The sequence below is a fragment of the Neopelma chrysocephalum genome, unplaced genomic scaffold (assembly GCF_003984885.1).
Source record: "Neopelma chrysocephalum unplaced genomic scaffold, ASM398488v2 Primary Assembly neopelma1_26, whole genome shotgun sequence".
Taxonomy (NCBI): Eukaryota; Metazoa; Chordata; class Aves; order Passeriformes; family Pipridae; genus Neopelma; species Neopelma chrysocephalum.
Window position 1 is genome coordinate 10,895,097 of NW_020897695.1, and position 23,980 is coordinate 10,919,076.

The window sequence follows — 23,980 nt, forward strand, 5'->3', positions numbered from 1 at the left end:
CATAACAGGATTGTATGTGAAACAAAAGTGAAATCAGACAGTGCAGCTAGTGAAATACAGCTTGAGGAGGAGGGGGGGAATATGCTAGAAACAGCAGTTTTCTAGCCTCTTTACTGCAGCTGAACAAGCTTTAAGAGGCATTAGGAGGGGTAAAAAAAACCAGGACCTAGTTTTTGCTATTTGATTTTTGCAGCAGAATGTTCTTACCAGAAGAGCTGTTGGAGCACACTGCCAGGGAAATGATTTGCATTTGGTAGAACTGCCCCTCAATTCTTTCAGCTCACACTGCCCTTGTGGCACTTCAACACTAGTCATTTGTTGTAGGCTCTGCATTTGATGTTTTCATTTTCACTAGTTGCTCTGCAGAAAAGGATTGTGCAACAGTCGAGGACTACCAGTCTTTGGGGAGAGGCAGAAAACATGCATTCATATCTCGAATTCCAAATACGGAAGCAGTAAGAGAAATTGCCTAAATTATGGATAATCTGCTGCATAAATCTGTCTTCTCCTATTTTATAAAGCTTCCTATCCATGCGATTTGGAAACTTGTATCGACAGTGAAAGACAAGAGAATTCAAGAAAAGGTAAAAGCAAATTAAAAAACCCCTTCAATTGTAACCCTGTGGGCTATATCTTAAAGGGAGAGGATCAGAAGTTTAGCTGCACTGTTTTCTAAATGTCAGTATCTGTGAGTAATGGGTATGTTTAAGATTTTATGAGAGCAATGTGAATTTGTAAAAATTTGCTCTGAGAACAAACAATTTTTGATTCCGAGGAAATTATTGGACACTTAAAGCAATTGGGGTGTAAGACTGTGAAGCTTTAAATAGTCATTACCTGTCTGTTGAAGACCACAAAAATCCATATTTCACTGCTGTCATGAGCTGTTTTCAGTGTAATTCAAGTTCATCTTGAATCACTCATGTCCATACTACCTGATTGAAAAAATTGTTAAACTTACTCTTGAATCTGCTTGTTATGCTAAGGGGGGAATATTTGAGAAAATTAGTTCCTTAATAGGTATATAAAATAAACCAGACTTTCCCTTTTTTAACTCTTCTCTTAGTCATAAACCTTATGCTGTGCTGTTCTCTGCTATTCTGTAAGGGTTTTATCTTTGCTAAGAATTGTTCATTTTTCTGAGATCGGGTGTATGGACTGGTCAGTATTCTGGCCCTTTGTCATGTGCAAATAAAAGGTTGCAGTCTTGGCAGTAGAGCTTGTACCCTAGTTTCTTAAATGTTTTGGTAGATCATGATTTCTTGACTTAAATGCAAAATGAATATCCTTAGAACTGAATTGTAATCTGAATCTGTTGCTGTTTCACAAGGAAATGGAAGCTGTTTAGCACGGGACAGGGGAGAAGTGGTTAGTCTGGAATGAGGCTGTATCTAATGAGTTACTGTTCTTTTTCATCCAATATGTGCTCAATATTAAGCTATGAGGTGAGCATTCAGAAGAAGTCTATACAAGAGCTGAAATTCTGCTTTTCTTTGAAACAGTTAAACTTCTTTGTTCTTTTTGTGTGCTAAATGATACTGAATAGCGTACTTCTCCAAATGAGAGGTCATCAGGCAAAGAAAGACACATTCCTTTGCCATGATATATTTTGGAAAAAAAAAGTTCCAGGGCTGTAACTGGCGGGAGGTGGGAGTCAAATCTGCTTTTCCTGTTTTGGTACAGTAATGTTCATCATTTTCTTTCTTGCTCTTAATGTGTTTACAATGGCTAACAGCTCAAGCACTACATGCTTAAAGAAACATCTTACTCATTCTCCTTCGGTTTGTCAGATGATGGCAGGGCTGATATTCACTACATAGTAACACTTGCTGCTTTGACTCTACAAACACTGGGGGGTGGGAAGTACAGTTTTGCTTGGGAGGTTGCCCTTCATGGTGTTGAGAATAAGCTCATTATTTCTGAGGATCACATTCTTTTATCTAGGAGGGTAAGTCCTTGGGATTGTTTGCTTAATACTGCCTTAATGTCTTCTAATAAATGTTATCAGTAGATAACTGCTTTCTCTTTGAGGGTTTTTGTTGTTGTTTTCTCCATATTCACTTCTTTACTGATCTCAACAGGCATTAAATTAAAGCTCCAGAGAGCTGAGGGTTCATGCTAACTCTGCTATTGTCATGTTCTGTTCTGATAGCTTTCGTCTGATGTGCACAGTGATTCTTGTCCAGTCACAGAGGCAGAAATTGCAAGTGAAGGATGCATGCAGAGATAGTTGGCTAAAAACTTTCGAGTTGTTCAAGGTTTGTCCTGACAGCTTAACTTCAAAGGATGCATAGACCAGTTATAACCTGAACATTCATTGATGGAACCTGTAACTTGATGGTAAATTTAATCATTCCTTTTTCATAAGAATGTGAATATCTTCAGTACAGTATGCTTCTGACTCTGCTGCTTCTACTGCTGGAAGGAATCCATTTAATCAAAACAAACATTGATGTGGTTATTACCATATTAGTCTCGAGACACAAAGCTTTATCAATATAAAATGAACTCAATGTGATGCTACTATCCATTCTCTTTACATTGATATTGTGCACTGAATGTAATGAGGCTTGTTGAAGGACTGCTGTTCATTGTGATGTTCCAGAAAAGTTATGCATCCTAGGAGACTTGTTCTCTGATCAAACATTTTAAATGAAATACAACATTAAAATAAGTGTAATGGCTTCAATCTGAGGTTAGCTCAGCGTGCTCACTTTAATGAGCTGCATTTTCCTCTGGAAACTAGACAACTAAAAAATCCTGTTTACTAGTTGCTTAGAAACTGATCATCATTAAGAGCATTAGACATCAAGTATTCCATTAAAACCTAAAGCTGTGAAAGAAATGTATATTGTTCAGAAAAAGTAGATTCTGGAAATTACCACAGATTCTTATGAAGTCCAAGAGACAAACAGATTATAAGAAGAACATATGTATAGATAAGAACATCCAGACTTATACTAAGAAGGATAAACTTACTTGCTTCAGGTATACAGTATGGTTTAGGAAGACTGTTTCAATACTAGCAGTGTATTGAATGTCTCCTTTCTTGGATCACCTTCTGGAATCACTCCTTACTGAACATATCAGACCAAGGAACATGGACTTCAGGGAGTATTGGTATGATCCAATAATGGAATTATTTATGATTTTTGAGATTTTTCTTTAAAACTTCAATGTTTTAAAGCACACAAATCAGAAAGCATTTTAACAGGCTTTATAGAAATGGTATGAAAATGTGTTTTATGGCTACATGGTAGAGTTTCTTTGAGAATAAGTGACATTTTAACAGCATAGTTGAGTTTAGGAGGTAATTCTGGTTAAATGAGGCTTTTATCTAGAATTCTACAGCTATTTCTTATGGGAATATGTATTTTTGAAGAGTAAATCTTACATAATTCTATACATTGAATTTTTCCATTAAAATTATTATGATTAAGTTCTTGGAAGGTATGAGGTATTTAATATTAATTCAGCCTGAGTAAGGAAATGAAACATGCCACTTATTTTGTTGTCAAACGTAAAAGATCTATTATTTCAATGTGTTTAAGAGGCCTCTCTGTTTAGATAAAATACAATAGAAAGCATGTATGTGGCTTATTTAATTGTGTTTATGCTGGCAGGGTTATCTCCTTTCCTTGAAGTATTTTTTCAAATCATTTGGCAAAGCAAGAAGTAATTTTTTTGCCTTTGTTGCTACTTAGAGTGTACCTCATTAGCATTTGAGGAAATTACTTTTCAAGAGTATTGCAATGTTACCTCTTTCCAAAACATGGCCATAAAACTTATACTTCCTGTTGAAAATTCCAGTTGGACCCAGATAAAAAATTTTTTCTGAAAGAAACCACAGGATGCTTTTTTGTTTCACAATTAGCTTCCAAAGGGCATGTGACCAATCCTAAAGGAAATTGTTTTGTACTGAGAAACCTCCAGCTCTCCTTCTGAATCCTAGCAGTAAGACATTTCATACAGCCTTTGCAGCCAATACTTCTTTAGAATTATTTCTTAGTTACACACCAGCCATAAGGTAAATGCTAAAATCATTTCTCTAGCTAAGAGTTCATGCATAGGAGCACCAGAGTGATACCATCAGTGAGGTTCTGTACATGAGAATTACATGAGATGGGGTCTGATCCTTTAGGGAAACCACTAAATGAGCTCCAGGAGTCCAGAGCTGAGGCAGATGGAATGATTTGTACATTGTGCTTGGCATTGAGAGTATATGTGTATTTAGCAATTAACACAGCTGCTTTGGCAGAACCCTTTTCAGCCTCTTTTCTGTATCTGTTCCTCTCCCCCAGTAACTGCAGAACTCATGGATAGAAGAGTCTCAAACACGTGAAACACCCACACACTTAATGAAAATAAGGCTGGTTGGTAAGAGGGGAGGCATCCTATTAAAACTGCCTTTAAGAGCAACATTTCGTCAAAGATCATGCAGGGGAGAACAATCATAAGTACTTCATGTCCTGGAAAAGCTCCTATCAGTGTTGGTGCTTCTCAGATAATAAAAAGAAAAAATCCCAAACCCTACTCTGGAGAACCTACCTAGGAAAATCCTTGACTTGTATATCTGGTAGTGGTTGATTCTCTGCTGCAGCTCCATCAGTTAATAAGTCAGTCAACCAGAGGACACAAGACTGTGGAGACTAGACAGGGTATTCTCCTAAATGTCATAAGAGAGCTATTGGCATTAAAACATATTTGTCTTTTTCAAGTTCACTATTCTCAATTCAGTCACTGCTTTCTAAATTAATTTGATTAGAAGTGGGTAATAGCATCTATGCTGAGTTGCATTAAGCTGTCTTTCCTTCAAATCACTGTCCTAACTGTGATGGGCAGGATTTGTAGGTCCTTCTGAGGACTACAGGAACAGAGTACACATTCTCTTGTGAGGATCTTCTCCTAACAGAGCTTATCAGATGCTTGCTCATTTAGTGCATTGTTCTTTTGCTTTATCTTTTGTTTTCCTCAAAAGTAGCAACTCTGTCCAGTTTAACAAAGTCTTATCTCAAAGTAACTGAGGAATTAACACTCTCTTTGAAGAAGGCAGTGCTCACAAAGGATGGATCTTTAATCAAGGAGAAAAAAGCTCACAGGCTTCATGCAAATAGGATATAAGGTGCACATTTCAATCTGTATTTAACATTTGGAATAATTAAACTGTGCTCAGCCCATACTGAGTGGTTAGAGATGCTTATAAAAGATTTTATACAGGTGAAATAGAGGTTATAGTCTTTGTGCACAGTTTACAGACCAAAGTTCTGTTACATATACAGTCATCCCGGAACAAAGAAATAATTCCTTACGGAATCTACATTAGTTGAATCAAAATGGCACTGCTGAACTTTTTCTGTAAATGTAGTCATTGTATGCAAAGCAACATTAGTGTAACTGAATCTGACGTATGTTTGACACACAGTTCCTGAAATTATTGGACTACAGGCATTTTAAAGTAAAAATTCCATATCCTCGAGACTTTTGCAAGAATCAACTCTTCCACATGGGAACAACTTCAGGCATCTAGTTAGCCTGGAGATGAGATATTGGGGATGCAGCTAAAGGGTCTGAACAGGACATTACTTTATCCAAGAAAAGATCTATCAGCTTTTGCTGAAATAGCTGGCACTTGCCCTCTGCACTGAGATTAACAGTACCTCCCATCCCCCACGAGTTAACCTCTTCCTGGAAGTGATGCTGTCTCTCGGTGTATATAGGAGGGATAGGATCTATGATTGCTGGTGTTGTAACAGTGATAATGCTTGTATTATGGCTGTGGCAGTTCAAATGCTACTACTAGATTTAAAAAAAAGAAGAAAAAGAAAAAAGAATGGGGCACCCTGACTTTGTTTTGCTTCTCTAAAGATTTCTGTATCTAAAGATAACATTTGTTGTAGGTGCCTCAAGTTTCCAGTATAAGTGCAATCTATATAGCCATTAATGAAAAATTCATTATAATGGCTTTATCATGTCAAGTTAAGTTTATTTATTAATAGTGGTATTTTTACTTTTTACTGTGTAAAAACTCTATGTTAAATTTGAGATGACACTTTAAAAATGCTGCTTGCTTTGAATGATTAAGGTGCTATGATTTTCGTGGTTCAACAGAGGCCTGACTCATTTCTCTAATGAAACATTTTCCCTAACTTCTCTTCTTTGCGTTCTGAAGCATAAAAAGCTCTGAGTGCTGTGTATCCCTCAGTTGGTGAATGTCCAGAATTTGAAATACTTTGTGATTCTCTGGGGCTGATGGATATTATGTTGTTTAATATTTTATGCTTAAGACCATCGTGTCAAAGTGATTACTATGTTTTAACAGTTCCTTGCAGTTCACAAATTCATTTGGAAAACTCTAAATCTTCTAATAGAGATGTATCCTCTTTGTCACATTAGCTTCTTATAGGGTCATTTGGATCAATATTTGAGAGATTGCATCAGAACAATTACCCATTTGGTCTGATTTGGCTTTATGCTAGACTTTCTCTTGTAGTCATAGAAATTCCTGTCAGGATTGTCTGAAGTTTTCCAAGGATGTGTAGATTATTTTTTTTTCCCTAAGGAGATTTTCTGCTTGAATTATGATCAGTGGTATCAAAGCTCGAATGTTTTGTCCTTCAGATAAACATCTTTGTTGAATTAACATCTTATATTTCAACCACAGTTTAGGTTTTCACTGCTTTTTGTCGGACATGACTACACAATTTTTCAAGCATATGCTATGTCTATCTATACAGATATATTTTAAGATGAGCAGGTGTTGGTGTTGTCATAAGAAAGCAACAACTAATACAAACCACTTGAAGGAAGCACCACGCTAAACAATGATCATAATCGGGCACTGAGCTTCTCCCTTTTTGACAAAAGCAAAAAGGAGCTGTGGTCCCTTAGCATCTTGAAGAACTTATCTAGCTGCTTATGGACTCTGGCAGTTCTTGTCTAATGATTTCTACTATTCAAATTCTTACTTTAATATGTTGAAAACATATTAATCTAAATGGTCAATGCTTATTTATTTTCGGAGTCTAAGTTTATGAAAGATCTGCTGAAGAATTCTTACACCGTTGACATCTAAAATAGGATAGTATTACAATTAAAATATGATTGTATTACATTTCCTGAAATACTGTTTTTCATTTAGGCATTTTTTGTGACACAGTTATCATCTCAGTCAGATATGGTCAGGTTGGATGGAGCTGTGAGCAACCTGGTCTAGTAAAAGGTGTCCCCGCCCATGGCAGGGAGGTTGGAAGTAGATGATCTTTAAGGTTCCTTCCAACCCAAACAATTCTATGATTCTACAATTCTTCACTTAGGTGAGACTTGACTTAGTCTTCACTGACCCTCACTTAGGCCGGACTGAATGGTTACTCCTGACAACTATTGCTTGGGGATGGGGAGGCTGGCTGCCACTTCTCAAATCTAGTGAAATGAAAAACCTTAACAGAATAGGCTGTGCAGTAGAAAGCTTATTCTCTCTTTAATCCTTAAGCTCAACTTTTACAGCATTATTTGAATAACTGGTAGAACAGTGTATGTAAACACAAGTATGTCAAGGATTGAAAGCCAAGAGAAGATTTGAAAACTAAGACATATTCCATTACTGAAGCTTTATTTGTGTATAAAGGGAACAGATTACTTTTAACTTAAAAAAACCTCTGTCCTATCCCACTGTTTCTTCTCTTTTTCATATAAGAATAAGTTTGCCAGATACAGATTAGATTTAATATATGGAACCTTCATTTTAGCATTTCTAATGTCATGGAAAGACAAGGAACCTATCAAAATTTAGATAGCATTTAAAATTCTGAGACAGTGAAAAACCCCAGATGCTTGATTTCTCTTTTCTTAATTGAATTTCTTCAGCTGTGCCCTCTTGAACTAGCTTATTGCACCATCAGATGTACTGAACATGTGCTACAGTTAAGAGGTACTGAGCTCATATGCACTCAGTAACACATGTATTTATTTACATTTCTCCCCAGGAAATTAGACAGAAATATAGCAGCTCTATTTTTTACCATATTTTAAAGATAATTAGAGCAGAAACTGCTCAAGAGGCATTTAAAAAAGGCTAGGTGAAAATGATTTTGAATGTTAGAAATTCTAGGACTGTCAATCCCAACAATTACAACAATTATTTAGCCTTTCAAATTCTTGTTTCTTTTCAAAGCAATTTCATTTGGCCTTCCTATTGAAGTTTTGAGGTTCATACTTTCCAGATTTTCTATGCAATTGAAAAGATTAGGAACTTTTTTCAGCACAGGAAAACTTCTTTGATATAATGGCACGGTTCCATGAACCAGCATGTGACATCAAACAATATGCTATTAAAGCCCAGGAATTACAAATGCTGTAAACACAGCAGTGTTATTGGAATTGGGCTTTTGGTTGTAGCCTTTCTCTGGCATTCGTGCCATGTCAAGCCTCTTTATGGTATTTACTTTGCATAAACGGCAAGTTTGTTATAGGCTACTACAGCCTAAACTCAGCCCTCAGAACAAAGGGGGGAACCTGAATTAGTAACAGCAATCTTAATAATAGTGGTTGCCTTTCATGGTAACACATGGAATTTTAAGTGAGGGCTAACATAAAGAAAAAATGTTTGCAACCATCTTATATATAGGACTCAGAAGTGCTGACATTGCTGTTAGAAACTTTTAAACCTGAACAAATTTCATGGAGTTACTCCTTCAGTTACAGTGCTGCAAGAGGCACTGTGTTTGAGCAGGACTAATTTCACATGGAAGGGCAAGATGTTGAATGGAATTACTGTCACCAATGACTAGGCTGTTTCAAAATCATATAAGTGTACAAAAAAAAACCCCAAATCACAGTTCTGTTTAAAGAGAAGTGCCTGTGAAGCTTGTATACCTGCAATAAACCTGAAACTCATTAGAAAACATTTGCTAAAAAGTTCTCATTGGGATCAGAAGCCATTGTGTACAGGGTTGCAAAAATGAAGTCACCTGTTCTTTTCTTCAACGTGGATATACTTCTTTTAGTGGCCTATGGCTTGTGGGGGGAAATGGTGGTTTTCTCCTGTCACAAACTGCAAAGGAAAATGCTATTTTTAGAGGTTTCGGCAAGTCTAAAAATGGACCTTTTTTTTCCTCACTAGTTTCTCTGCTACAGTTCTGCATTCTTTATGCTTTGACCCTAGAAGCAGTATCTTGATTACACTCTGTAGGATGTAATAGCTTAATTGCTGCAATGCTTAATTTATTCAAACCTAGCTCTCTCTCTCTTTAGATATTCCAGTAAGGCTATGGTTTAGGGTAAAACAGACTTTATAAACAGGAAAAACTGAAACACTAAGGTTATTTTATTCTAAATCCTTTGTAATCTGTCCTTGGAAATGAAAAACAGCACCAGACTGTACATACATGTTAAAGATGTGAGGCTGTAAACAACCAAAGATCAACTTTTCAAAAAAGAGAAAACAATTTGGAGCGAAAATTATGGGAGACATGAAAGACAAATTCTTTAAAGCACCTAGCTTACTGAAATCTGTATCGCCTGAAGAAAATACTGTACGAGTCCTGTTCTGCAACTTCAAGAGAAGCAAAGTCAAGGTTTTAGTTCACAATGCATACACACATAAGTGACTTCTAATTAATCCACGTGGCTCCTACAATGTTACAGGCTTCCAATGATAGTTTTGTTTTGTTTTAGTTTTTTTTTTTGCTTTGATGAATGATTTTCCACAGGTGAATGAGTGATGAATCAGGAACATTTACAGCTTGGTATCTTTTTATTTCAGCATATTAAATAAGTCATAGATATATGTCTAGATAGATATATTATTTGATATAACCTAATGATAAACTAATGATAAACAGATTATGATTAAATAAATGATAGATATGATAGGAATAATAGAAATATAATGTGATCTTATAACAATATCTTAATACATCTTCTGACCTTAAATATATTATATGAAATATGAAAGATATAGGACAGAAATCATGCCTCTCATTAGATACCAAAATATTTTGGTCAGCTTTTAAATAGCATACAGGAACTTTAGGGCTATAATTTACTGTAAGATGAACTTCAAATAGGAGACAATATTTTCACTGATTTATCACTACCAGTTTCTGTAGTCTATTATAAATAGAGTTGTTTCCTCAGAACTCCTCAATAGATCTGGATCAGGTTGGAGGCCCTCAAAGATGGAATGGGTACTGCCTAATACTTTTATTGAATGAGAAACTTTGTTTTTCTTCCTTCTGAATAGGCAGTTAGCATGCTGAATTCGTACTGAATGTCCCCACTAGTCAGAAGGTGGGGAGGAGGGCCTACAGTATGAGTTTCAACTCTTTTTAAATTAAATCTTCCTCTGGTACTTCTTGCTTTGTTGCAGATGCACGGGATGCAGCTGATGTTAGTTGCTGAATTACTAGGAGACAGAGGGGCACCTCAGGGCCCTTTTAACCTTCCCATTGTGACAGGCTTGTAGAATATACCCTCCCAATTCATACGATATACCTGTAGGGTTTGTCCTTCCTATATCCACTCCTGTCACTTTCAGCTGGGGCTATATCCAACCTTTAGTTGGATTCATTGTCACATTCATGGACTTGAATGTGATCCATTATTTAATTATTTAATATAAGAGTTAGGCTGTAAGAGTTGCTGCAAAATATTTTAGCACATTTTCCCAAGGTAGACGGGAGCCTTCTGTGAAATGGATGTTTGTTTTTTAATTCCCTTGTGCTGAGTATTGATATTCATCAGCAGAGGTATGGAAACACTTCTGAGCACTTGCTCCCACCTTGAATTTGTCCTCACACAAGCTTGTGTAGATGGGTAGGGAACCAGGTCAGAATAACCTTGTAAAATTTGAGTAATTTTGCTAAGCGTACTTTACTAAGTTTCTAAGTGTTACATAACTTGTGTGTGCAGTTTTTACTCTTCCCTTTGCAGCCTTATTGTTGACTTTGACTAAGAATGCATCTGAATACAAATTTAGTCTTTCTATTCACCAGTTGGGCCCGTCTTAAGGTTAGGGGTCTTTTACGCTAGAGCACGTAGTTGCAATAGAAGCACGCTACAATAATTCATCATCATCATGGCTAGGCTTCGCGAACGAAGATTTGGGAAGGGCTCTACCCATTTTTCATGCAAGCGCGTTGGTGGCTAAAAAGGCCAATACGAGAAAGGCAAGTCCGGTTGCAAAAGACACAGCAGAAAGACTCCTTAGATGGTATATTCTGCAAGGTTCGATTCTTTCTGCGTTGTCTTTTCTCCTCAAGAGTGATCCTGCGTGCCTTCTCAAAAGCATCAGCAGCGTTATAAATGGTCTGTCTCCAGGCCTCCCGATTAGAGGCCAGAGTGGACCAGTTATGGTGATCAATATGCCCGAGGCTGAGTTGTTGCTTCAGGGAGTCCTTGTATCTTTTCTTTGGAGCTCCTCTCTTGCGGCAGCCAGTGGCAAGTTCACCATAGAGCAGGATCTTAGGGAGGCGGTGGTCCTTCATCCTAGAGATGTGCCCTGCCCAACGCAGTTGCGTTCTCAGGAGCATGGCCTCAATACTTGTGATTGCTGCCTGTTCGAGAACAGATGTATTGGTCACATAGTCTGACCAATGGATGTTAAGGATTGTACGGAGGCAGCGTTGATGGAAGCGTTCTAGGAGACGCAGGTGGTGGCGGTAGATGACCCATGATTCGGAACCATATAAAAGAGTAGACAGCACTATGGCTCTGTAAACACTGATCTTGGTGCTTTTCTTCAAGTGTTTATTACGCCAAACTCGTTTATGGAGTTTTCCAAAAGCACTGTATGCCTTCGCTAACCTATTGTCTATCTCCCCATCAATCTTACCATCTGAGGAGATGAGGCTGCCTAGGTAATTAAACTGTTGGACTGAATTGAGTTCTGACTGGCCGATGGTGATGTGGGGACGGTGGGGGACTTCCTGAGGTGCAGGCTGATGGAGAACTTCTGTCTTCTTTAAGCTGACTTCCAGCCCAAAGAGCTCAGCAGCCTCTGCAAAGCAGGATGTTAAACGCTGCAGAGCTGCTTCTGTGTGGGCAACAAGGGCGGCGTCATCAGCATAGAGCAGCTCCCGGACAAGATGGTTTAGGGTCTTAGTATGGGCCTTCAGTCGCCTTAGGTTGAATAGGCTTCCATCAGTACGATATCGAATGTAGATACCGTCCTGATCATCGAGGTCTGCCGAGGCCCTTTGAAGCATCATACTGAAAAAGACTGTGAATAGGGTAGGAGCGAGAACGCAGCCTTGTTTCACACCATTCTTTATTAGAAAGGGCTCAGAAAGTGTGTTGCCATATCTGACTTGGCCGTGCTGATCCTCATGAAGTGAGATGATCATTTTAAGGAACTTGGGGGGACAACCTAAACGTTCCAAAATCTGCCAAAGACCTTTTCTGCTCACAGTATCGAAAGCCTTGGTGAGGTCGACAAAGGTTACATAGAGACCTTTGTTCTGTTCCCTACACTTCTCTTGCAGTTGTCTGAGAACAAATATCATGTCTGTGGTGCTCCTGTTGGCTCTGAAGCCACACTGACTTTCAGGTAGAATTTCTTCTGCTATAGCGGGTATTAGTCTGTTCAGGAGTATTCTTGCCAAGATTTTGCCAGCAATGGAGAGCAGAGTAATACCACGGTAATTTGAGCAGTCTGATTTAGTACCTTTCTTCTTATACAAGGTGATGATGACTGCATCACGAAGGTCTGAAGGTAGTTCGCCTAGTTCCCAACAGCGCACCACAAGCTCATGAAATTTAGCATGGAGTGCAAGGCCCCCATGTTTCCAGACTTCAGGTGGAATTCCATCAACCCCAGCTGCCTTGCCGATTTTCACCTGCTGTATGGCCTTGAGGGTTTCTCCTAGAGTGGGGGCAGTATCCAATTCGTATTTCACTGGTTGTTGTGTGATGGACTGAATTGCTGAGTCTTGTACTACACGGTTGGTACTGAAAAGAGTCTGAAAGTGTTCAGACCATCTATTCAGAATGGAGGTTTGATCTGTCAGAAGCGTTTGACCATCTGCACTGAGTAGTGGGCTTTGGACTTGGTATGTAGGCCCGTATGCTGTTTTCAGGGCCTCATAGAATCCTTTGTGATCCCCTGTATCTGCACATAGTTGAGTTTTTGCAGCTAGATCGGTCCACCATTTGTTCTGGATGTCACGGAGTTTCTGTTGGAGCTTGCTGCAAGCAAGACGAAAGGCTGTTTTTCTAGCGTGACAGGAAGGCAGTGCAAGATGTGCTTGGTGGGCGGTTCTCTTCTTCCTCAACAATTCCTGGATTTCTTGATTATTTTCATCAAACCAGTCCTTGTTCTTCTTGAGGGAGAACCCTAAGGATTCTTCAGAGGATTGCAGGATGCTACTTTTAATATGCTGCCAAATTGTTTCGGGAGAGGAAACTGCAGAATCTGTGGAATGGTTATCAAGCTTAGTTTGAAGGTTTGCCTGGAATCTTTCTCTTACTGTGGCTGATTGGAGATCGTTAACTTGGAGTCTTCTCCTTGGGATACTGCCCCTCTTGGGTTTGAATTTGAGATAAAGGTTGAGTTTACAGCGCACAAGCCGATGGTCTGTTTGACATTCTGCGCTGGGCATCACGCGGGTATGGAGGACATCGCGGACATCTCTCTGTCGCACCAAGACATAATCAATGAGGTGCCAATGCTTAGACCTGGGGTGCATCCAGGTTGTCTTCAGACTATTTTTCTGCTGAAAGATAGTATTGGTGATGGTGAACTGTTGCTCCGCACAGAATTCTAGCAGAAGTCGACCATTATCGTTGCAGTTTCCAACACCATGCTTGCCTAATACTCCTTTCCAGGCTTCAAAATTCTTACCTACTCTGGCGTTGAAATCACCAAGGATAATGATCTTATCATCTGCGGGCACCTTTTGGGTAAGACAGCGCAGGTCAGTGTAAAATTTATCTTTTTCAGCAGGGTCAGCTTGGAGAGTTGGGGCATATATACTGAAGATGACAACGTGTTGCTTGTTGTTTAGTGGAAGGCGTAGGGAGATAATGCGGTCAGAGTGACCTGTCGGCAGATTTTCGAGTTTAGGGACAATGGAGTTTTTGATCATGAAGCCGACACCTGAGAGATGTTTTTCGGTTCTGGGCTTACCTGACCAGAAGAGTGTGTAACCGGCACCATGTTCTCTGAGGCTGCCTTCCTCGTGAAGGCGAACTTCACTGAGAGCAGCAATGTCGATGTTGAGACGAGCCAGTTCATGGGCAATTAGGGCAGAACGTCGCTCAGGACGTCCACTATTGGCAGAATCGAGCATGGTTCTGATGTTCCAACATGCTAGAGTTAATTTGAGTACACCTTTGGAGGCAGGTGCATGCCTTTGTCTTTTGCTCTTTGTGCGACCGCATTGGAAGAAGATGCCCGTCGGTCTGCGGTTAACCAACCGGGTGAAGGTGGAGATGAGCTTTGTTTAGGCCACCTTTTCTAGGCCCCTCTCCGAGTGGAGCAAGCAGTGCTGTCCTTGAAAAGGCTGCTTGGTCGTTCAGGGTGCTGCCCCAAGAGACTCTCATCTCCGTCAGTCTCAAATGACCAATATCCTGAACCGCCTGTATGCAGGGTTGAGTCTGCGGCTCCCAGTGCATCTTTCACCTACCGTTTCGACCCTCGCCCGTCGCTACAGGACTTTTTGCATGTGGGTAAAGCCTTCAAGCCTGCGCAATGGATTTTTTAGGTGAGATGCAGTATGCGCGGAACTGAACCCACCCTTTAATCCTGAGGTTCATCTGCCAGGGCCGAGCAAGCTTGGACGGTGGCAGCGAGGTCCTCAGGACGTAGGTTTGATTAGAGTGACCTTCTCTGAGATGGATGGCCTTCCAGGGCTAAGCGAGCTCCATCTGCCCGGGTTTGGGATGAGAGTTGTCCTTCTCCTAGGATGACTGCCAGAAGGCTAATGAGCTCATCCTGCCCAGGGATGTAGTTTATCTGGTCCTATGGTTTTGACCTGTCTGGCATGGGCGACCCTACCGAAGGCATGAACCCTCGCCAGCATAGCTCGCAACCACACAGGGGTACATAGGCTACGTTCCTGTTAGAACGATTTGGGCAAGTCTTTTATTTCCAGTAACAACCCTTTGTCCTGCCCACTCTTTCAGGTTGTAACAGAGCAAAGCAAATATATCCAGAACATGCCAAACCTAGGCATTTGCCGCAGGAGAGCCAAAACGAAAGAAATAAATAGACAAACAAACAAACAAACAAACAAACAAACTGACCAACCGTTCTGGCCCCCGTACCTGTCCAGGGCTGAGGTACCTTACAAGGCCCCAGCCTGGCCGGGATCCCCATCAATCAAAAGAACCCTCTGTCCACCCAGACCTTATCCTTCCCCCACTGTGTTACCACAAATTCCAGGTGCACTGCTCACATGTGATGTGATGTTTCATACGGGACAGCCCTGCTCTCCCACCCGCCAGTCGAAGGACCCCCATGGCCAGCTCAACACCCATCCCTCTGCTCCGTCCCCCTCCCCCTCTCCCTCCCTCCCCAAACCTGGAACGGCAAACCTCTGTGTGCTCCGAAGCTGTGCTCTCATCTTCCACGGGGGTGCAGTGCTCGCTGGCAAGGCTCCCCCTTTCTCTCCTTTCTCCTGCCGCGGCCTTGCCTGGGGTCCAAAACCGCGCGCGCAGAGCGCGCGCAGCGCGAAGCCCCCGGGCCGGCGCGGCGTCCTGCACAGCGCCTGCAGCAGCCCCCGAGCCTAGCGGGGTCCCGCATGGCGTGTTCAGGGCCACCGGCCAGGCGCGGAGCTCCGTGCGCACCAAGCTACAATAATTACTTTTATTAGTAACCCCTACCAGCTTTAAAAGTGTGACCTCGGACCACTTTTTAAAAGATATAATGGAGGAAAAACTCCTCTGTATATTTGGCTTCCATTTATATACACGTTGTAGTGACTCTGAAAATAAAATGGTATGTGGACCTTCCTGTAAAATGAAAGTTTGTAATAAATTTCTCCCAACCTGAAAAGCTGCCACATGCTTTCACTTGATAAAATTTTTTTGGCTCTGAGTCTGAATAAAATTTCACAGCCCAACATATTATGCTTAAGTGTGTTATCAAACAGATTATCTTATTCTTGCCAGGAGCTGAAATCTCTCAACTACGTAAACATCTGTTTATTAACTGCAAACTCCTTACTGAATAGTACCTTCACACTGGTTTACTCTCACCAGTGATCTTGAAAAAGAATTTCCAAGAGAGACTTGGCAAGATTATTTGTCTGTAATATATGCAGCATTCCTGAAATTCTTGGCACATTACCCTTGAATCAATTAAAACAAAAGTACTTTGCTATTGCTGTTTTTTTTTTAACTGTTTATAGTTTCACTGTTGAAATGTCTTTATTCTCTACCACAGAAATCTTGCTATAATGTAACTGAAATAGTTTAAAAGTAAATGGGGTGTCTCCTTTGCTGTTTAATGAATTGTAGTAACCCTTCAGCAAGGCATACACCTTTACCGGGGAACAGTTTTCCACCTTCTCCTATATTCAGGCCACAACATGACTGTAGCTGAAGCTGGCAATGCAGAGAAGTGGAGTCTTTGTCCTGTAGCAGACATACTAACAAGGCATTTTGCCCGCCACAGCTAAGACTTCCGATAGTAACTTGCTTCACGGCATATTCCAATTATAGAGCACAATCTCCTTGGCCGTGTTTCTTGGCTGTCTATTACAGGCAATGTGAAACTAGATCTTTACTTCACAAAATGTCTCTGGAAATGTGAAACTTATGGTAGATAGAATAGAGGCACTTGTGAGAGCTTCCACTTTAGTAGTGAAGCTTTTACTGGAGTAGTCAGCTTCGAAAACAGTCACTGAGGGTGAAACAAACAGCTGAATAGCTCTGTATGTCCTAAATAAAGAGAGGGAAAACCTCTCTGGAAACTGTGCAATTAATATTTGTAACTATTTCAAAATAGTGCAGCTGAAGGAAGAGAATGGCAGGTGAGTAGTGAGTATGTGGGAGAGATAGAAGGTATTGAGAAGTAAAGTACAGAAGATGAATTGCAGGTTTGAGATAACAGTTGAGGGTTACAGATATATTAAACCCGATTTTCTTGAATGCTCTGAGAGTGTATGTTCACAACAGTTCAAAACTGATTTAAGGTTGGAACTCCCTTAGTCCTGCCACTGCTTCACACAGCCTTCCTACACTACTTCTGAGAGTTCTGCAGTAATGCCTTTTGTGAGGTAGGCTTTCTTCTCTGCTGGGTTACCATGAGATGACAGTGCCAGGGCCTGCGCAGAACTGAGTGCCGGGAAAAGGACAATTGCCAAAGCCTGATTTTGTTAGCTGAAACTGCTGTGGTGCTGCACCCCTTCTCTGAACATAGAATGTTGGTAAGGATGCTACCTAGGGATGGAATGAGAGGGTTAAATTTAAGTGTTTTAAAAATCAGTGAAATATAATTTGACTGCCATAAACCAAAGTTCCCTAATTAGCATAATTGTACAGTGTCAAGACAGGGCTGAGCTAAGGTAGTTTGAAAATGTAGCTATGTTTTTTACATCTTAACATGCTCAGAATTATAAAATGAAATGGTACTTACTTCCTCTGGGAAGACTGTATCATTTTTCTTCTTTTAAACTTGAACTGATTTTATATATACACACACACATATATGTATAAACATTCAAACTTTCAGTGGAATTGCCATGGATTTTCCTCTGGAGAATTCTATTTGGAGATGGGGTGATTGCTTCTATCAGCTATCAGTTGAAGAACATGGATGGAAAGGAAATATACAACACAGGCTTTACAAATGATGGGCCATTTAAACTGTGTAAATGAGAAGCTCCAGTACCATCCCTCCTCTGTCCTGACTCCAATCATACAAGTAGTCTGTATAGGACTGGTGAGTTTTTGACTTGCAGATGAAAGACAACAAATAATGAGATTAAATCAAATAAAAGTCTGTCCTACCAGAAACTAATTTTTTTCTTCTGTAAAAGCTAAATTATGCTCAGTGTATTGAGGGCAGCTTGAATTATAACTAAAGTAAGCAAATAGTTGAGAAGCCTATTTTGACAGAAGAATCACGTATTAACCTTTTCTGTCCCAAACTGAAGTGCTGTAGAAACCTCTGTCCATATTAAAATGCTGTTGATGTTATGATTCAGAAAAATGTCTCTAGTTATAATATATAAACAAATTCTCATTAGATTAATAAAATTTGCAGATTTCATGACCATTACTCAACACCGACAGACTTTAAACAAATGCATCTTTAAAAGGATACTTCAAAAGAATCTGTAATGTCACTTCAGAGCAACAAGTATTTCAAGGGCTGTTATGGCCTGAAAAGTGACTTCAACACAATTCTGTGTGAAGGATCTTCAATCTGTGAACCATGCAGTTATAGGTATTTTTGTCATGATTAAAATACATTTTACTGCTTCTGGTAGTGCTGTAGCACTAGGGAGTTGTTGAGATGAAGCTGAATTGAGATCCTGAAGACCAAACCAAACTTGAAGTTCAGCTTGCATATAAACATGCTGCAGCTTAAGGCTTATCTGTTTAATGCCGTTAGACTGAATTCTCCCTTATTTAATTCCAACTGATTGATGGTACTACCTGGAATGTAATGTATTTATTACTTTTTCATTTTCCCAAGCTTTCCAGAGGCCCAGAATTAATTCTTTTCTGAAGAAATAGAAAGGCAGCTAAAACCAGCCTTTTGGGTTGCCTCTCGATTCATACAGAAACTAGGTATGCATTTTTACAGCTGCCTATTAAAAAAAAAAAAACAAACAAGTAAACAAAACTCAAACAACCAATTTCTTTAATCAAATTACTAGTTTTCAGCCCTGAAGGCCCAAGAGGTCAGAAAAAGTGCTGAAAGCAGCAGTACCTATTCATGCACCCCATACTTGTTCCACTCTCTTGGCTGTGCCAGAATAACCACTTCTGATTTAGTTAGAGAAGTCTGTATTCACTGATCTACTGGGTTATTCCAGACATGAGTCAGTTCCCACATGAACTTAGGTGTGGGTGAGTTTGGGATTGTGGGTCTGAGATAACCTAGACAGCCACTCACAGAAAGCAAAGTCTGACTTGGCCACCAACAGGAGGCAAATTTTGAGACCTCTGTGGGGAAAAGGATGGGGAGGGAATGGGGGGGGTGGAGGTGGTGTGGCAGGAATTCTTTTTGGTTTCTGCAGAACACTGAGGTAGTACTGTGTGGCATTTAAACCTGTGAGATGGAGAAAGCCTAGGGTGGGGAGGCTGCTTAAGCAGTCAATGAATGCTCTTGTGTCCTGAATGCAAAGCTATTTCCAGAGGTTTTCTTGTTTTTATGAAGTATTTTCAGGTCTGTGAACTAGAAAGAGAAAATAGTGATGTAACAATCACTAAAGTGTTCAGTCTTTTCCCCCCCAAAACCCATCAGTATTGCATATCATTCCAAGTACTATTTTTTTAAAAAGAGAATCTAACTGAAGTTTAAAGACTGTTAGGCCATTTCTAATTGAATTTGTGTATGTTTTTCTGATTTGTATACGTATTTTCACTGAAATTATTCTGTTGGGACTAGACATGTTTGCTCATTGGATATTCAGAGGAGCATTTTATTGCAAGACTTTTTTTCAAGATTAAAAAATGTAAACCAAATATTATTTTAATTTGTGAGTACAACTGGCTACAATAGGTTACTGTAAGCAAAACATTTTTTAATTTCAGACTTATCTCTGCAATCATATCCTCATAATGTGCTTTGGTTTGCCAAATAATGCCTTTGCCACAAACTTTTATGAGGCTTCCTGAAGATATTAAGGCTGTCCTAATACTCTTGTGGATCAAGCTCATATTAAGGACAAGATTTTCAAAGAAACAATATTTAGTAGCAGATGGAAATAAAATACTTTGAGCATTGTTAATTAAACAGACATTGTTTGCAGGTGTAGAGTATGGCAGAAAGAGTAATATAATTTTCAAGGATGGATATAGTCCTAATATAATGCTGAAGAGGTGCTTCCCACCTGCCTGGCAGTGTCACAGGCATGTAAGACTGGCAGATGTATGCAAATGTGAAAGAGACTAAGCCCAAGAGATGAAGCTTTTTTAGTTGTTGTTACAGAGTAGGACTTGTTTTTGACTTTCTTCTCTTCTTTTGAGACACAAGAACACAGGATGTATGCAGACTTTGTCACGGATATTTAGGTCTCAATTGTGAACAAGCTCAATAATGTTCAGGAACTCCCAGTCATCTCCCCAAACCTTTTCACAGCGTAAAGGAGTCCAAACCTGTTGTGTATGTTAACAGTATTAGGACCTACAGGCTTTGTTTTTTCCTTTATGGAAATACTTACATAAGTTTTTCACATTTAGTGGTAACATATGACATTGAAAGCAAGAGCTACCTGTTTTAACCAAGTAACCAAGAAAAATGTTTTTCTTAATGACTTGTGCATCAGTTTTGTGTTGAAATTGTGGCATTATAACTAGCATTATGAGTATCTCAGCATGGTTCTTTGCTTGCCTTACACACAAGTTAACAGAAGCACTATTTTGGAGGAGACTCACTCCTGCAATGACAGTGCTACCTGGGACACTTCATGGAGTAACCAGGGAGATATTCAAGTAACATGGCAACTATATGGGACAGGTCAGAAATTATGTATTAGGTATTCCCAAACAATTAACCTGTCTGCTGTCATCTCAGTTTTCTGAATGCAAATATCTGGAGCCTCTACTTTAAGTCAGCATTTCTAACTCTTCTTTACCTCTCAAAATATATTGAAAAATCTATATTGCATTAGCACTCAAAGTTACCTTCAAGAGCTTCAAAAAAAGCAAGGATGCTCTTTAACTTCCCCCTGTTTAGCTCAGGAATTCAAGATGCATGCTGTTATGGGTTGTGAGATTTAATTGAAATGTTAAAAATTTAGTTCTGTTAAATGCTGCTTATGAACTGTCAAAGACTGAGTTTGGTTTCTTCTGCTGCTGAAGAAAAACAAACCCAAAGTGACAGGTTGTTAATCACAAGATGTTAATGCAAGTGCATTTCTAGGACCATGTTGTCATGCTCCTTTAGAAATGGTGTGTAAAACCTACAATTAGCATGTCTTCATTAGTTTTTGACCTTGAAAGTTGAAAGGCATTTTGTACTTAGTAGTGCTGTGCATCATAGCTTAAATTAAAATTTATTATCTTGGTGGAGGTTGCTTTTATTTGAAAACTTCCCTAGCCTTAGAGTTCAGCACTTGCACTAGAGTTCCAGGTAATATTCCCTAAGCATAATTGAATTGGTAAAGCATTTTTCCCCCTCAGAATTCAAATAGTGATTAGGGTTGGTCGTTTTATGATTGGCAGCTAAAACCTAGTTTGTTTAAATCTTAAACCTGAAGTGTTTAAGATTTTTTATTGAGTTGATTTTTTTTCCCTTTTGCTAACATTTATAAGAAAAGGATAATTTGGTGATGCAAAACCAACTGGACTACCAGCCTAGTCTCCCTGTACTGTAACTCCAATAGCGGCTACTTAAGGCCTTAAACTGAGACAGGGGAGATTCAGACTGGATACTAGAAAAAATTTTTTCACTGTTGTGGTGGTCAGGCACTGGAATATGTTGCCCAGGGTGGAGGTGTTTAGGAGGCATCTGGATCTGGTGCTGGGTGTTATGATTTTGTGGTTTAGGGGTTACAGTGGCAGTGCTGGGTGGACAGTTGGGCTGGATGATCTTAAAGGTCTCTTCCAGCCTCGATGATTCTACGACTCTACTCCAGGTACGTGACACTCATTTTCACGGCAGCAGAGCAGCACTGTGGCGAGCGGGCGCTACGGGATTGTTTTCCCACGCCAGGAGGGCCGGGCTTGGCTCCCAGCGCTGGCGCAGAGCGCGGCGGGCTGAGGGTACGGCCGGACCCCTCAGCACAGCCCGATGCTCCTCGCCCCCCGCGCCGGCCGCTCAACGCCGCTCACCGCCCCGCCTCCCTCGCGGTGCCCTGCGGCTCCTGCCCGGGCAGGGAGGCGAGGCGGGCAGCGAGGTGGGCACTGGGGCGGGAGAGGTGGGCACTGGGGCGGGAGAGGTGGGCACTGGGGCGGGAGAGGTGGGCACGGGCGGGGCGGCCCCAGGGGCCAGGGTGTTCAAACGCGTTTATTTTTCAACCGCAGCGCGGCAAGGCCCCGCAGCCTGAGGGGCTTCCCCGGGCTGTGGGTGAAGCCGCTCCGCCATATGGGGAGTACAGAACAGCCGCCATCCCTCCGCTGCCGGCGAGCAGCGGGCGACCCCGGCGGGGCTGCGGAGCTCGGCTGCCTGTGGGCCCCGCCCGCCCTTCCGCCGCCGCGCCCCGCCCCGTCCGCCGCCTCTGCCCGGCCCCCGCCGCCCGCGGAAGTGAGCGGAGCGGGGATGCGGCCGTGCCGCCCCGGCGCTCCGAGGTGAGAGGCGCGGCCAGGCGGCGCGGCCGGGGCGGTGGCCGTGCAGAAGCTGCCGCTTGCGCCTCTCTCCGTTCCCACACGCCGCTTCCGCCGCGCTGCCCGCGGCCGCCGGCTCTACAGGGCGGGCGGGGCCGGGGCGGCCGAGGGGACTGCGGGGCGGGGGTCGCTTCGGGGAGCCGTCGCTTTCCTTCACCGCTCCCTTCCCTCCCGCCTGGCGCTGAGGGTGCGGGCAGAGCGGGGAAGGGGGGTTACTTGGGGTGAGGGTTTATTTTTAGGTGCGAACGCCCCTCCCCGGGCGGGACGAGGCTGTTAAAGGTGCTGGTGGCGAGGGGGAAGCGGCGGCGCTGCTCCGCCGTGGTGCTGTAGCTGCTAGGCGACTAATCCTAATCCTCATCCTCGGTGGTCTCTGACAGCTCTGCGGGCTCCCTGTGTGTGCCTGTGCTGCTCCGCGCTGGCAGCCCGTTGGGCTCGGCTCTGGTGTTCTATTTTTTTAATTTTATATTATTTTTTACCATTTTTTCCTCTTTTAGCGTTGGTTTCTCTTGCAGATGTTGCTGCAGGTGGGGGCAAAGGGAGCACTGTGATTGCCTGGGATTTTGGGGCATTTCTCTCTTCACCTTTCCGCTCCCGCTCCAGCGCTGCTGTTGCTAAAGGCTTTTGTAACTATCGACTCAAGTACAATTTCGATGGAAAATGAAGGTAAAGGTCTCATCAGAGTCACTGACTTCATTGGAGCTAAGAGGATTTTTGCATGCAATTTGGTGACAACTCCTACTGGTGCGTGTGTATGTTTTACCGTTCCAGGGGTTTGCAGGGTTGCTCTTGTGTGCTAATCTTGTGGTAGGAATTTTGATCTGCATTTTGTAGTTTAAGAATTGCAGGAGCATCGCCTTTCTTTATTTGTGCTGCTGTTTTTTGAACTAATTATCAGACAAATTTTATTCTCGTTAGCAGATATTCAGATATGCATCTATTGTGCATTTTAGTGCTCTATGTGTTATTGTGCCCTGTGTGTTTGGAGTAGGAACATTTTATTTAGATAGGAGCTTCTGAGCATTAGTTGCTTGGTATTTGCTTAGATTATATGATTTTCTGAAATTTATATTTCAGGGTGAAACTGAGAAGCATTGGTTGCATTTTATGTTGAGTGTATTTTTGTGTTCTTGAAAATGACTAAAATTTGCTCTCTTGGACAGTATTTAATTAAAAATGTAGTTCTAAAGTTTTGGATTCTGCCACTTCAAAGATGCGGTATCATGTTGTAAACTATGTACTGAAATAAGTTGCTCTATTATGCTTTCTTCTTCTTGTCTGGTTTGGAAATGACTTAACCTGAGAACTTATTTCAGTTTGTTCATGTTGGCCCTCAGTTTTATGCTCTGGGAACTTTGAAAGCCTCTTTGGATTGTGGTAGTGACTTTGAGCTTCATTGAATTTTTTTTTATTATTTTTTTTTCCTGATTTTTGTCTGTTTCCCTTTCTGTTTGATGCTGGTTGTTGAAAATCCCTAAAATGTGTTGTTTTTATTACTATATATGTAAGAAAAGAACCACAGATTCCCCCTCTTTCTTATGTTATT

The 23,980-nt window shown here is 41.1% G+C and overlaps 1 protein-coding gene across 10 annotated transcripts in view; it reads left to right on the forward strand.

The window, feature by feature from the left end:
- The first annotated feature begins 301 nt into the window (after window positions 1-301).
- ATP2C1 (ATPase secretory pathway Ca2+ transporting 1) overlaps window positions 302-23,980 on the forward strand; it is a 71,663-nt gene continuing 47,984 nt past the window's right edge. Inside the window, exons 1-2 of one of the 10 annotated variants that reach the window (XM_027675522.1) lie at window positions 21,992-22,010; window positions 22,950-23,100. In XM_027675522.1, the coding sequence (XP_027531323.1) occupies window positions 23,095-23,100 (6 nt within the window). In that variant the 5' untranslated portion in view covers window positions 21,992-22,010; window positions 22,950-23,094. The other 9 variants (XM_027675521.1, XM_027675524.1, XM_027675520.1 and 6 more) reach the window with 9 other exon arrangements.